Source organism: Cydia amplana, chromosome 5 (assembly GCF_948474715.1).
Source record: "Cydia amplana chromosome 5, ilCydAmpl1.1, whole genome shotgun sequence".
Classification (NCBI taxonomy): domain Eukaryota; kingdom Metazoa; phylum Arthropoda; class Insecta; order Lepidoptera; family Tortricidae; genus Cydia; species Cydia amplana.
In genome coordinates, this window is record NC_086073.1 from 3,158,407 (window position 1) to 3,175,263 (window position 16,857).

Consider the following 16,857-nt stretch of genomic DNA (forward strand, 5'->3'; position numbering starts at 1 on the left):
AAGCAGGACAACGTCAATGTCATTGTCATGCAAGATTTTGTGCAAACATTCTGTCTTAGATTTACTAATACTTTCTATATTCAGTTGCAAAACGCGAACTGATGGTCCAACGTTCCTTGTTTTTGGGCGCTTAAAAGTGCCGTTTTTAGAAGCATCCGAATTCATATCGAGTATTGGTTGTTGAAGTAGAGTAAGCTGCGAGACCTTGAAGAGGCAGTGCAGCTGCCAAAGTTGTTGCGCTCTTAGCACCACCCGGGGATCACGTGTAGGGCTATCTAAGGTAATTCCTACGGACGTGGAGCAACATCGACCCCCAAATGGTCGTATCGTATGGTTGTGACATACGGACATACAGCCGGACGGCCGGACAGACAGGTGTGACGAAACTACAAAATATAAATACTGCGCCTACTACATACCTTATAGTTTTGAAATAAATGTTTGTGACATACGGACATACAGACGGACGGCCGGACAGACAGGTATGACGAAACTATAAAATATAAATACTGCTATTTTTTGTTTAATTTGCCCCTTTTTCCAGTGACGTAAAACATAGGCGATATTTCTCATCGAAGCAAAAGCCGATACAAGATTGCCAACAAATCAAACTAGTAATCGAGTGCGAATCGCATCATAAATCCTTGTCTTCCCGCAGGCTCGCCGTAATCGTGTAAAAGAGATAGATGCACCGCTGCAGATTGCCAAACCACTTGACTTAGGATTCCGAAACCAATCTGGAAGAGTTCAATTTTGACTTCATCATTGTGCATTATACACACAAGTGATGAGCAATGGAAATTTCCATACGTTTTTACTGATCTTTAGGTATATTACCGAACAAATAGAGAACAAATCAAATTAATTGTATTATATAATATTACTAGCGACACGCCCCGGCTTCGCACAGGTTAACAAATTATACATCAACCTTCCTCTTGAATCACTCTATCTATTAAAAAAAAAACGCATCAAAATCCGTTGCGTAGTTTTAAAGATCTAAGCATACAGACAGACAGACAGACAGACAGACAGTGGGAAACGACTTTTTTATACTATGTAGTGATGATTTGTGTTTTTATGAAAATGTGGGATTTTGGGGCGGGTACCGCCGTGGCCGTGTGACCTAGGTCCAAGACCTAGGTTAGCCGCGTAAGCTGAAAATGCTGGTTCTATTCCGGCCTCGGCAACTGTCCAGTGTCTATCACTTTCTAAATAAATGGCATATATTTCAGTTTACATATTATCGAAGTTACTAAGTAAGACATGGGCCATTTTATTTAAAGTTGTCCCCTACACTTTTTTTTTAATTTGTGAATTTATAAGTTATTTCTACTCAGAATCACGAGCCCTTTCTATCCTAATAGGAGAAAAAAAGTGTCCCTAGGTTTTTTTCCCATTCCGTTAACATTTTTTCATAGACTTTGTATGGCGGTTTCGGAATGGAAAGATCGAAAAATGTATGGAAATCTTGGGACACTTTTTTTCTCCTATTAGGATCAAAAGAGCTCATGATTCTGAGTAGAAATAACATAAAAAATCCCAATTTAAAAGAAAGTAATTGTAAGGGACAACTTTAAATAAAATGGCCCACATACCTGAGTGCGATAACTTTGAGGTAAAATGTTATTAAATATAAATAGACAATATTATCAAGATAATATAGGTAGGTATACAATTCTGAGTATTGTTCAATGTTACTTTACTTGGAATTCAATAATGCCCTAGAGCAAGTTACAGCGTTAAGTTTATAAAAACCCAATTAGGTACAGTTCAAAGGAAACTCAGACTTCTATTTGCGCAGCTCGTTAACCCAGTTTTATGAGTAGGTAAATATTTTCATAATAAACACGGAACAATAATTAATTTAACTTCTGGACAAGTATATCTTTATTTAGAACCCGTTTTAAACCAGTCTTGGGCGAGCCCACCTACGCTTAGAGCTCAAAAATGAGTTTACTGACACAACATCGTATAGTCGCCGTTAATTATAATTGGAAAAGAAACTTCATTTCTTTCATTCTAAAGTTCACATTGTATAACCGTTTAGTTGTGAATAAGACTTTCAGAAAGTTATTTGTATAACGCCTAACAATTTAGTAGTGGGTCGTCGCATGTTAACATAATCATCGTAATTTATTCTTAACAACAAATCTATTATCTCTTCATTATGTTTTATTGTTCACATATTTAACCTGTTATTGTCCTATCGTTTCTTGTTTTAGAGAAAGGTTAAATTATTCTTATTAAGCAACATTAGTTGGGGATTAGTTTTCTTTTAAGCTATAAGAATGGTGTAAGATTTTCTATTGAACCGTTAAAGTAATGAAAGGTATTTTAAAACATTTATATCATTAATTTATCAAAGTACCGTAGTTTGTATGTATAAACTGTGAGTTACGGCGATGAAAAACTTTTATGAAAGTGTATAAAACGAAGCGGAAAACATTCAGTAACATTGTTGCTGATGTTTTGAGAAAACATTGTATTTTATACTTGTTACATCTTTTTATTAAGAAAGAATAATATAATCTATAGTTGCTGTTTGAAACAAATGGAATATAAGTACGTTGAATGTCCATTATCATCATTTCCTATGCACACAAACACACGTGGGCGACTGAAAAGTTCGTAGCCTAAGAAATGAAAATGAAAGAGAGTATTAAAGTAACTGTTAATTATTAATCTTAAATAATCATCAGTAATGGCGGCAATATTTAAACTGCCAAAGAGGCGGGGAAAAAAGTAGCACTGTTTTTTTTTTCTAACTTAGGCCGCGAATATTTTAGCCGTCCGTCGTATTTATATAGCATACATTAGGTTGTGTAGCGACCTACAGATTGAAAAACACTAATGTAGGATACTTGTATATGTGACAGATGCGGGTTTCTGCATTCTACCGCGAAAATCATAATTCGAAATAGTCCATGCCCGACTTCATTTCACATGCTAAACATGCTTCACACAGCACGTTTTTACCATCTCTCCATTTTGTATATATATCTTCGTCTCGTCCTTTGGCAAACAATTTTATTGCACCAACAATTCATAAAGTTCCATTTAGTATTCGGATGTCGCAGCACTTATTCAATTCTCGTATAAGAAAGGCATTCCAACGACGAAGTGCGTCCCGTGAGCGCGACACGATTCCCAAAAAATACATTACACAGGAATTTCATTCCAACGATTGACTACGTCAATAAAGGAAAGGGAAAAAATATTATGCAAAGGAGAACTCAGTGAAATAAACTGGAGTGTAACGCCTGAGTGAATATTCCTCGCGAAAATGTTCAGTTATTTTGATTTAGCCCCGGTATCAGTTCCCTCACCTCACCTGCCCTGACAATTTTAATAAAATAACGTTTCTTCCCTCGCAATATTAAAGTAAGAAACGCGGTGTCTCATCTTTACTGGCCCAAATAATGCTTCTAGACTTCTAGAGGTCAACAATTGCCCGAGTTAACGATTAACACGATACTTTGCACCGAAAGGGTCTACCTCGAAAATTGAACATCCAAATTTCGTTATCTCCCTTACTATCGCTCAAATATGCAAGAGAGATAGAGAGGCAGATAACGAATTTTCAATTTTCGCGGTAGGCCTTCAGGTTGGAAAATCATCGCCACTATATTATACCAATATCTGACTTAACGTTAATTCACTTAGTAATGCAATAAATGTATTATACAGAGACTAAAATCATAAAATACTGATTTAGAAACCCTGAACTCGATACAAATCTATAAAACATCATATACTTGCCATTGCCTCCATATCATCGCCACGAGAACAAACAATTTTTGAGGAGTTAATTTGGCTCGGGTTTGTTTCCCACTTCAATTATTATTTGCTAGTAAACGCACTGAAATTACTGTTATTTACTCGTTTAAATATTCTCATTATGATTTAAATACTTGCCTTCACTCGCAAGTGTCATACATATTTCAGCCGCGCCACTTAATATGGCGGCACGTCTCGCTCGCTAAAATTTTATGCATTACCTATCTCCCGACGAATTCTGAGCTGTCTGGTGCAGGCTGTCGAAATATCACTACAAAAGCAGGTTTCAAGGAAAAATCTTCTTTATATGTTATTGTGGATCAAGTCTGTGAGGTTATCTGATCAACTACAGTCAATAAGTATGAAAGTAGGTAAAATTATATTGAATGGATTTACATAATGTACCTAGTTTAACTGCTATTGAGTGTATTTGCCAAGCCTATCTTATTTGTCAGGGCAATGAAGTATTTACCCAACATATCGCGCATTGAGTTGGCACGATGTTAAAGCCTGAAGGGATTGTGCATTGACGATTTACAATCCACCATCTAGCTTTCCTAAAGCCTTATAAACTATGATAATGTCTTTGGAATTTGGATCTTATCCGCTCGGATTAGAGCAGTGTTTTGTGTTTTATAGTGGATGAAATACGATGTTGTGAGAGTGATTGTTGGAATTGAAATCCGAATTGAAGCGACGCGTTGAGATTAATGACCGTTGAAGAAGCAAATAGGATTTTGGACGCGACAAGAGCTTTACTCTGACGAAGATACCCATTGTTGTACAAGTAGTCGGCCCTCTAAATTACTATGATAAACGGTTATTCTATCAGAAATAAACCTTTGTTTTGGCTATTTTATTTTAATAAATTAATCCTCATTGTGAATTTATTAATCTACTAAAATTAAAATTCCAAAATATTGTGTAGCAGTAAAATATTAAATACATATCAATAGGTATCAATGTATTTATTAAGCAGATATGTCTGCAAGCGACTCAACAAATTATACATTAAAAGAAAAATGCAAAAATTCACCGCTTCGAGGGAGATTCGAACTTGCGACCTTTTGGAACACGTACAATTGCTCTTGACCGACTGAGCTACCGAAGCTTACCAGAAGCATGCGAATTACTCCGATCTTCCTTTTTCCGTTCACAAAATAGGGACGAGCTTAGCGAGATCTTGACAGATTGTCAATATGGTAACTTGTGCAAGAGACAGCTCTCTGGTTTGATGTGTGTCTTTCGGACTTCATGTTGCCATATAAAAAATAGGAAATTTATTGCAGCACGATACGTTACATTCAATGGGCCAATGTAGAAGAGAGATGTGACAAATATGTAATATCACAGATTTAAAATTAAGAACACCTGCTCACACCAGGGACCGGAACCGGTTACCTTAACCGGGGTTTTTTATAGGGTTATTTTAGAAGTGGTTATAAAAACCCCTACCATAACGGTAACCGTCTGATAAGGTAACACTTTGATTCGGTAACCGTATCAGATCGAGTTAACCCCTGTTACCGGTAACCGAAATAAAAACCCAGTCTATTCTGTTACCTCATAATAAGGTTTTCAACCAGTTCAAACGATTGTAATCTTTACGCAGACTTAAGTTCGACTTATTATTGAATAACCGTGGTTGGCATGGGCGGTCTATGAAGCCTCCAGCACAAACAAGTTTTTTTGCCGGTAACTTCGCTTATTGTCAATTCAAACAATATTGTACTTTGAGTCCTTAAGCTAAAATTGAAAACATAAGTGAGCGATTACAGTATTATTTTAGAGCGTCAGCCGCAGCGCGGCCATTCCTTTGTTTATATTTATACCTGTGTGTTCCTATTGTTTTTGTTAATTTCGGAGCAATTCTAGTTTAAAAATTTTTAGAAAAGGGGTTGCAAGTAAACAACATCATATCCTAGTAATATCTGCTATTATTTAGTTATATTTTATCCTACTTAGATTATTATTTTTATTTTCGGGTTCACACTTGGTACCTACAGATTAAGGACTGATTTAAAGAAAAATTTTCACCTAACTAGTAATTTTACTGGTACCTAGTTAGGTTAGGTATAATTTATCTTAAGTGATTTAAAAAAAAAATCACTTTGTGATAAAGATACATGCGCTGGCGGATTGTGGTAGATATTTTACCATTGTTAACAAATGACATATGTACTAGTTATTATGAGCTTATTTTATAATAAGCAATTAAAGTCTATTTTTTTATTCTAAAATGACATTTCATAGTATGAACATCATGTGTCATTTCATTTCATACTATGAAATGTCATTTTAGTCTACCGAATAAAAAATAGACTTTAGTTTTAAATGTTTTCAGATGCGGTGAGTTGTATGCGCTAAGTCGTAATTTACATTGTACCGCTTAATGCAGCGATCAGAAAATATATATCTATAGCAGTTATAAACTTATTTTAATACTACAAATCTTTCATTAATACCAGGGGGCTCAGCACGGTTCCATTTTTATCGACTATCACTATGCCCGTCACTTTCGCACTTACATACTTGTTAGAACGTGACAGGCATGGTGATAAACGATAAAAATGCGACCGTGCTACTAAGGTAGAATTCATTATACATATTCATTGGGTATCTATAACATTGGTAGGTGAAATAGTTTTGATTAAATTATAATATAAATATAAATTATAATAAAATATAAATAGATACATACATACTTAGTAAGCAGTGTTGGGCATTCAAGAATAAAATCATTATTTAAATAAGAATTCCTAAGAATAAAATCATGTTGATTTTATTCCCGTCAAAATTATTCAAATAGTTTTGATCGGAAATAATTCGTATGTGAAAAAATTGAATAAGAATAATCTCATTGTTAATCAAATAAATATAATCATGATTTTATATTCTAAATAATATTCCTGGATTAAACATGTAGTCTGCGTGCCGTATAGGCGTTACGTATAGATAGAAGTAAATTAGACAAGAAACTATTATGTTTCTTGACTAATTTATACGTGATTTTATGCAATAAAATCTTACAAATTTAATTTACTGCCGCATAGTCTTGGTATTGGACGATACCCGTATTCATCAGGTACAATTCAGCTGCTCTGAACGGATGGTGGATAGCGAAACTCTTCAATGGCTCACTGTGCCTAAATTAATGTAAAAAATAAAAAACCGGCCAAGTGCGAGTCTGACTCGCGCAGGAAGGGTTCCGCACCATTACGCAAAAACCAGCAAATAAATCACGTTTGTTGTATGGGAGCCCCCCTTAGATATTTATTATATGCTGTATTATATTTAGTATTTGTTGTAATAGCAGCAACAGAAATTAATTATTTGTGAAAATTTCAACTGCCTAGCTATCACGGTTCATGAGATACAGCCTGGTGACAGACAGACGGACAGAAGAGTCTTAGTAATAGGGTCCCGTTTATACCCTTTGGGTACGGAACCCTAAAAAAGATGTTTTTAAAGGTAGGATAAGGAATGGCTCGATATGGTGTATTCCTATTTCTCCCGGCCGGGCACAGATGGGAATAGGCGCTTCATTTAAATCATTCCCATATGTCCCCGCCTCATGTATCGCGGCGATCACGTTGGGCAGGAACAAATGGGGAAAATACTCATGATTTTTTTCTGTTTTCGAATTATGTTTATAGTTCGTCTTTTTTAGCATTAGAAAGAACTTGAAAGAAGGTAAGCGATTTTGACATGTCTTTTAATTGAAAAACACTTTTTAAAAACCATAACTATTACTTATGAAAGCAGAAGACTATAAAAGATCGTATTAGATTCATAATTGTTACATATTTACCGTAACTTATTTTTAAAATGTGCTTTTCAATTAAAAGAGACATCAAGATTGTTTACCTTATTTCTAATGCTAAAAAAAAAGGAACTATAGTATGTGGTTTCAGTATCCGAGTTACTACCAAGACTTATGGTGTTTTTAAAAGCTCTTCTGATATTTAAAATTTGCATTTATTATTTAGACGGAAATTAACAGGTATAATAATAGCTCAATGGTATTAATATCGTTTGACACAACGCTTGCCGCACGTGTTTAGCAAATGCTGACAAAGAATTCACCACGCCACGACTTAATCCTATTGTTATTGCCAATGAGTAATAAATGACGGTCTCAAGTGGAAACACGCCTGCAACTTTCTGCAAATCTATTTAATTATAGTGATAAGCGTAGGACTCTTTTCTTACCTGCAGTAATTTACTATCTCATTCACTTTCCGTAGGTGTGAAAGAGATATCATACGTAAGACTTCAAGGCTGGTAGGAATAATAAACAAAATACATACTTAATACGCAAAGAAATATACATTGAACCATCATAATTATAATTTCGCAGTTTACTTTCTATGTAGCTTCATTATAAAATTATCATCACCGTTTCGAAGGCTTCAAAAAATTCAAATCAATCCGACCATTGAAAAGAGGGGCGAAATTCATTTTACTATCTATATACATTGTACTACATATAATATGACGTATAATATGACCAACTAAATGCCATTTAACCTTTTTACCACTAACTCATGTATCTACAATTACATCAATTAGTCATGACACAGCAGAGCACTGATAACAATACTGTAGTGTAGTACAATAATAAGGCTTTATTGTTGTCACTATGACTCTCACCGCATTCTGCTTAATCCTAAATATCCTAATACAATAGAAAATACCACGACCTTTAAACATTCGGTGCACTTGCGTTGTAGCGCGTGCCAGCGGAGCGCAGCATTTCGATTTAAATACGCATGTTGCTTCGCCTGTGTAGGTATATTTATTATCTTCATGTTATTAGGTACTAGGAAGTGCAAATAATTGACTTCATACATGAAAGATATTTTGCAGATTTTGTTCAATAGTCACCTTCAACAACACGAGAGTAATCTAGAGCAGAGTTGGGCAAAAAATAACTTGAATAAGAATAAGAATAAAAACAGAAATTTCATTCTTATTCCAATCGATTTGAATAAGAATAATTCTTGCACTCGTTATTTTAGAATAAAATGAAAGTGAATAAATCATGACACTTTTATTTTAAATGAAAAAGACAAAACGGAATATTTATTCCAGATGTAGGATTATACTAAATAACGTTTTATTCAATTAGAATGTTATTCTGAATTAATTTAACTTTTGTAGTTACATACTACCAGAGTTGGGCATTAATCGATTAACTTTTTATTCGAATAATTATTCGAATAAAAAAGTTAATCGTCAAATTTTAATCGCGATTGAAAGTTGACAGTGGGTCATTATTGTACGTAAAAAAAGCGGCCAAGTGCGAGTCGGACTCGCCCATGAAGGGTTCCGTATTTAGGGGATTTATGACGTATTAAAAAAAACTACTTACTAGATCTCATTCAAACCAATTTTCGGTGGAAGTTTGCATGTTAATGTACATCATATATTTTTTTTAGTTTTATCATTCTCTTATTTTAGAAGTTACAGGGGGGGGACACACATTTTACCACTTTGGAAGTGTCTCTCGCGTAAACTATTCAGTTTAGAAAAAAATGATATTAGAAACCTCAATATCATTTTTGAAGACCTATCCATAGATACCCCACACGTATGGGTTTGATGAAAAAAAATTTTTTGAGTTTTAGTTCTACTACTACTTTTAATTTTGTAAGTTTCTAAAATAAATAAAACAAATAAAATAGATAAAACAAATAATATAAATGAAATAAATAAAACAAATAAAATAAATTATATTATGTACATCTATTTTATTAGTATTGCATTTTAGTTTTTATATAATATTATAAGTATTAGTTTAATTTTTAAGTAGGTTTATTTTAATTTTAGTTTAGGTTTTAAATTTTTAATTCATAGTTAGTTGTAATGTTTTTTTATTATTACCTTTTAAGTTAAATAAATGAACTTTATCCTAATAAAATAAATAAGATAAATAAAATAAACAAAATAAATAAAAAAAATAAAACAAAAAAAAATATATATATAAAATATATAAAAAAAATAAACAAAATAAATAAAATAATCCAAATAATCAAAATAATCAAAATAAATTATATAAATAAAATTAACAAAATTAATAACAAATAAAATAAATGAAATAAGTAAAATAAACAAAATAAAAAAATAGACAAAATAAGTAAAATAAACAAAAACATTAAAATAAACAAAAACATTAAAATAAGCAAAATTAAAAAAAAATACAAAAATAACAAAATAAACTATTAGTTCTATTAATAAATTAACTTTTTCTTTTAGTAGGTATTTGACTGACGGCACATCACTAAATACGAATGTAGCAAACCAATAAGCAACCGATAATAAAGGTTACCATAACTGAATAAAAACCGGTTAAAAACCCCTAACAAAAACCTTAACGCGATGGGGTTTTGAGATTAACTCGGTTAAAGGTTAAGGTTACCGTTTCAATAAGCTTACCGTTACAATCAGGTAACAGTATGATAGGGTTACCGAATGATACGGTAACCGAATTGATTGGGTTACCGAATGGATAGGATTAAGCGTAAAGAGGGGTTTTCCGGTCCTTGGCTCACACTACCTCAGTTAAACGGCGGTACTATATGGTATTTGACAATATTTAATATAAATTATTTTACGCGATGAAATAAAGCACCAGAAGATTAACAGAGAAACGTAGACAGCATTTATTTTTAGACACAATTTATATTTGAAAACCCGTATAAAACTATAAAGAGTAGGTAATTTGATTGTGACGTCACATGCTAGTGTTTCCTATAAATTTCATAGTAGCAAAATCGTTTTTACAGTTGGAAATAAGAAACTGATTTGACTAGTAGTCAAATACCCTATTATTACGAGTATATGCTAGCACTAACTCTAACTAATGGGAACACACCTCGTAATAACAGTCTGACGCTTCACGTCACTGTGGATTGTGTAACGCGCCTCAGCTCAAACATTTATTTAAGCTCGCCGTTGACATCGTTAGGAGTAATTAGAAAATACCTTCAACTTTCTTAGCGCGGCTATTAATAACTAGCTGCTATGTCTACTGACATTCAAATAGAATGTTCGTGAGATATTTGTCATTTCTTAGAGATGTTTGACGTTTGTTCGAGTTATTCTACATTTCATAAAGTGTTTAATCTAGATTCCTTTTGATCCCTATAATTATGTAAACCTGTGTTGTGTGCAATAAAGTGATTACTACTACTACTACTACTATTATTTAACCATCCAATTATATGTGCTCTCTCTCTCTCTCTTCCAAGCTGTGTATCTCACATAGTGAAGGGGTCAACTTTCTGTGTCTTTCGCTTCCGCTTCGCCCTATCCTCGACATCGCTTTCAGATAATTTGCATTCAATCATATCTTTTAGCACTACGAGTACGTCCTTCCATCTTGTTTTCTCTGTAGATCAAATAATATGTGCAATTTTCTAAAAATTGGGGATTTATTGTCGTTTGTCGATAAGGCGCTATCTGGTACAATATGGTACCTTTTGGTTGAAAACGTCACATACCTATAGATTTATTCGAAATGCGTGTTTTGTTTGTATCTATCAAAAACTTGAAACAAAAACTTTGCGATGAGCACTTAATTATTGATTTTATAGTCTGGCCAACAAGTTTTATTCTTGCCAAAAAACTATAAGTACTGATTCTTTTTAGGGTTAGCTATAATATAATACTAGCATAAGAAAAAATATATACAGTAGCGTCATGCTTCTCTGTGCCGATGCTCTTCTGGCAAACAGTCTTACCAAACTATACATTCAGATCGTATAGTTCGTGCTGTAGCGAAAAAAAATTGCAAAGCGCTAATAAACATCGATTTGGATTATATTAAAACAAGCAGAATGCAGCCGCTGCATACATATCAGTGCATTCATCTCTCATAAACTCTAAATCCAATAACAATGAGGCGTCAAAAAACAAAAAGCTATGTATTTATCTATTAAAAGCAACCCGCAAACACTTCTAAGCTCTTGTGTCCACACGGTACGACTAAAGGAGGCCGATTCTAATTTGACAATTTGATATGGGTTTCATATATTACACTGAAAAAAAATAAGCCGAACACGTAAAGCAAACGGAGTAGACGGCTGTGTTTCCATGTACCTACATACATTTATTCTGAGGTTATGCTATAAAGAGGATTTGTATTGTATTGTTATTGTAATTAGTAATTCAAAAAAATAACTGAACTAGTACTTAATTAAGACACACATTTTTTTTATATCCTATAATTTTTGTGTAGGTAAGTAGTAACAGTCGGTAAGGTAAGTAGTCGGAAATGTGCTGCGAGCGGTCGGGTTGAGATGGAGCGAGGCCAGAAGGGTCGCTGAAGATAGGAAGGCGTGGCGCGAGCTTGTGAAGGCCCTTTGCACCTCTGGGGTGCCATAGGACAACAACAAGTACAGTAGAACCCGCTTAAGACGATTCTGAGGGGACCTAGCAAAAAAAGCGTCTTAAACGGGAAATAGTATTAAACGTGAACAAAAAAAACTATGACAACGGATGCTAATGAGCGAATGAAATCGTAAGTGTAGGCAGGTCTAAGTTAAATAATCTAGGAACACTAACGATAGGTTCAACTAGAAAGTCTTGGCTAGCTGGCTGCAAATAAATCTGGGAACGATAGCTTGCACTCCGTGCTCCATACAGGTCAAGCAGATGGCATCGCATTCTCACGCCGATAAGGACCCGACAAAAGATATTAGACAAAACAAAAAACCTAAGGTAGGTAATAAACACATTAAAAAATGTTGGCTAACGGCGTATTGCATAACAATACGACGGTTATGACAAAAACACAAACGTGCAGATGGTGCGTAATGGGACGGATAAGTAATATATAATTTTAGATGGCGTATTAAGCGGGACTCAAGTCGTATTAACCGTGAAAAAATGTATGAAAACAGGCCTAAAGTTGCAGGGACCGGCGTAAAATGGCGTATTATGCGAGAAATCGTATTAAGCATGATCGTATTAAGCTGGTTTTACTGTAGTACCAAAATATCGCCGCTATACTTACTCAACCTCGTTTCTGCAACACTCATTTGATGACAAAAACACCCATATTCCGAATGAAAGAAAAGCGACATTTCCATCAAATAATTGTTGCAGATATGAGGTTGAGTAAGTATAGCGACGATATTTGTTACTGTTATGGAAACATTTTGTGTAATTTTGATACGAAACGACGCTGTAACAGTACTTAATGCAGCTACAGTTGACATCCGAACGTCAACTTAACTCTAATTGGTGCTCGCGATCTCTATCAGATGAAAAATAAATCAAATTGGTAAAACCAGAATCTACCTTCAGGCAAAAAGGACAAAAAGGTGTCCACGCGTCCGCGACGCGGGTCCGTCCTGAATTATGGCCCCGATCTCGCCGGATAATTTATTTAAAACAGTACCGTCCACGGTTCACAAAATGGATTTATTTTAATTTAAACTCATTAGTTTGTTTTGTTTTGTAAAGATAACGCTTTGTGTGTAATATTTATGTTGTTTTAAGTTTTGTTTGTACTTTTTTTAAGTGTTTTTATGTTGGACGTTGGGTTGACAACGTTTTGTGAATGCTAACAGCAACCTGGATGCTTTTTACGTGATGGATGTAGTTACCCGCAACTTTATAATATTTGGTGACATTATACATATAGGATTTTATAACTTAACTACACAAATACACAAGATGACTTACGGTTAAATTTCTCCTTGTAAATTATGTATCTCTCCCCCAATGGTTGACTGGTAGAGAATGCCTTTAGGCATTAAGTCCGCCATTTGTACTTTTTTATGTATATGTACAATAAAGTTTAAATAAATAAACCTATAGACCCAAACCGCAATTTGAGATAGGAATGAATATAATAAAAGTACCTAATTTATAAAGACGACATGAAAAATGTCTACTTGAGTCCGCAAAAAGTCTAAAGCAGCTTTTATTTAAGTACCTAAGAGTCCTAAGATGAAAACAATACAGAACTTGAAATATTACAATGTTCCATCGCCTTCGCACCCAAGGTAAGATTAATAAGCTTCCTATCTCACTCCTAAATAAATTGCAGTCATGCCCCAGATGTTCAAAGGCGCAGCATCTTTACCCGTCTCACTCTATCCACTTAAGAGCAGGTGTGTAAGATATATTTAGTATGTTAGTGGGCATCAGGTGCGAGTTCCGGTCATTGAACCGACTACCTTCGACCCTTGACAAATTCTGTAATGACACTTTTACAAATTGGTATAACGTAACTGGATTTTTACGGACAGTTACTTTTTTAAATTAGACGTGTTTGGAAAGCCGAAAATGATAATACTGAATTTGCATTTCAGAATATTTTTCCTTGTTTTTGGATAAGTTGTCCGTTCGTGAAATAAATTATGAATATTTTATGAGCCAGATGGGTACTTGGCCTCAATTTTACCCTAGCCCTTACCTAAAGCCTAAACCTTAACTTAACAAATACATTTTCTTCTTTCGCAGAGGACAGGCGAACTTCATGAGAACGATAAACAGCACACGGTTGGCACGGTAAGTCCACGTTAAGGCTGTATCCACATTGGGTGTGAATCCGGAAGCCGCTGCGATGTGCGAGCGGGACATCTATACAGGTTGTTATTTCAACTCTTAATCGAGGTAAAATTTATTGTAGATCGGAATGGAAATCGCTAAAATGAATTTTGACCGATCGGATGTCGGTGCGGTGACGGGATGTTGATGGCATGTTTATCTCTGTATTCTTTGGTATAGGAGAGCCAATTATTATTCTACCATTTCGAGGTTGGTCCCATAGTCAGAGTTGCTCAGTATGAATAAATTACAAAAAAAAACTTAGGCTTTGAAAAAACACCCGTATAGCGCTGTCTCGGTCACACACCGGAACGGCATGCGGATCCGAATCAGTGTGCTAAACGTAAGTCCACCTTAGTCACGATCCCGAGTTCCGTTTAACCGAACGGAGCTATCGACTCACTCGCGACAGCCGAGAAATATATCGAGTTGGAATATGCTGGTGAATTTACGGAGGAATTGGCTTTAGGTGAATACATTACTTTTACTGGATAAAAAGTTCAGTCTAAGGTGAAGTCTGGTCCATACTTTAAGAAATTTTGACTTCAGATTCTGGTTAAAAAACCGAATGAATCTATTTGAAATATTCTCTATAGTACCTAGTGTTAGTTTTTTCAAAGGTTTAAGAAAAAAATCAATCAAAGTATGGTGGGATATATTTTCCCTGTCCTCACTAGAGGCTATTTTATGGGATTTTGAATCAAATACCTCACTGTAAGTAACAGAAGATCTCGATTCAATTGAAAAGAAAGTTGTGCGAAGAAAAATTGAAGTCTTATTCAGAGTTAACTTCGTTAAAGCAAAAAGATACTGTTATTTGTCAATTAAGCAAGAAACTTTATCCAATTCCTTTCATGCTTTGTCTTGTTAAAAATGTTATCGTGTTCCAACGTTATAAAATGTGTACAGAATTTCTTCGTGTCTTGTCATATAAGCGTCTTATATTTTCTTAGCGTTCACGTAATCTGCACTTTCAGTTTTGTTTGAAAATAATGTGTTTTTCATACACCGCTCTTGACCGCTTGATATATTCGTGCCCGCTCTTTTTACGCAAATCTTTCGATCCCTTTGAGGAATTCCTTTTTTTACTTTACGACTCGGGCCGCATTGTCTGCGAGGGCCACATAAAACTAGGATCTCCAATATCGCGCCATCTGCCTTCTGATCACCCCGAAAAATCACTCAGAAGGCAAATTACGGAATCTCTTTAGTCGTACTGCAAGCGTCAGAAGAGGCATTACGCAGTCCGAATAGGCATTCTTTACAACTCCTATTGGAATGTTTCGCGTCCAACGCCAGACTAATTATTCTTCGCTTGCCCTTAGAAATTTCCCCAGTCTTTTATTTTCCTATTTGTCTTAAATTGTCAATGACTTTTGAAGAGGGTTTTTTCGCTTTAAAGGATACCGAGCAAAAACATAAATAAAGGTTCTTTGTTTCTTTGTATCAAAGGGAGGAAAGTTTTAAAATCTTGTTAAGTCTCATTACCGAGTTTACGAGTTATCTGGGCCATCTCCATAATGGGATTGATGCACCCAACGCACGCGCCGTACGTATGACACGGTCGCCGGTCACGATATATACCTAATAAAACCTCTAAAACAAAGGGAATAAAAGAAAGCCTCGAATATTGGGTCCTCGACCGCCGGAACGGTGTTGGACTTAAATTTTCGGGTTTTTCCTGGTTTTTCGGACGAACTTTCGGGGCTTTCCTTCCTGACTTGGTAGCGGACCTTTCGAAGTTCACGGCGCGGTTTCCCGTTGTCCTTTGTTTGAATTTATTATGAAGGAAGGATATTATGGAAGAAGAGAAACTGATCTGAAAGTTGGCATTGTCTTTGTTAAAGGTGCTTAAGTCTCGCCTAGGCGTCGTAGGTAGGAAAACAGGGCGTGCGAGGAAGAATTAGCCGGGAACAAAGGGGTTGTAGGCAAACAAGTTTGTGAAAGGCTGCTTAACTCTCAGCCCCCTTGAGAACATGTTGGAGGGAGGCAAATGAGACGCCATCCAGAAAACATTATGGCACGTGTCGATGAAAATGCAGCAGAAATTCGGAGTTTCGCTTACAATTGACGGGCTTTTGAATGTGGAAGTGTTTAGAAACATTTTAAATGTCGCTTAGAAGCCCAGCTTTCGTGGTGGGAATGATTATGTTTCGACTTGCTCCTGCATTAAGCACAATCGAAAACATCACATTTATTTGGCTCGTTGTATTGTATCGTATTTATTTGTATTTATTAACAACGTAGACTAACAGACATACCAAACATATAAGTTATAGGTTATATAAGTATGCGTGTTTATACACAGAATAAATAATGGTACTATCAATACCTACAGTTTATTACATACAAAGATTTCCTTCTGAAACATATTATTATTCAGAGCCCACTGTGTCCCACTGCTGGGCAAAGGCCTCCCCCCTCTTCCTCCACTCGTCTCTATTTAGTGCAATATCTGGCCAGCCTTTCAAGAAGGAGTCCAAGTTATCCCGCCATCGCCGACGAGGCCTGCCG

General features: G+C 35.2%; 1 protein-coding gene across 1 annotated transcript in view; it reads left to right on the forward strand.

The window, feature by feature from the left end:
- The window catches only part of LOC134647818 (leucine-rich repeat neuronal protein 1-like), a 348,919-nt gene that overhangs the window by 187,094 nt on the left and 144,968 nt on the right, over positions 1-16,857 (forward strand). The window contains exon 4 of the mRNA XM_063502144.1: positions 14,257-14,304. Within this exon, the coding sequence (XP_063358214.1) occupies positions 14,257-14,304 (48 nt within the window). The remainder of the gene's footprint in view (positions 1-14,256; positions 14,305-16,857) is intronic.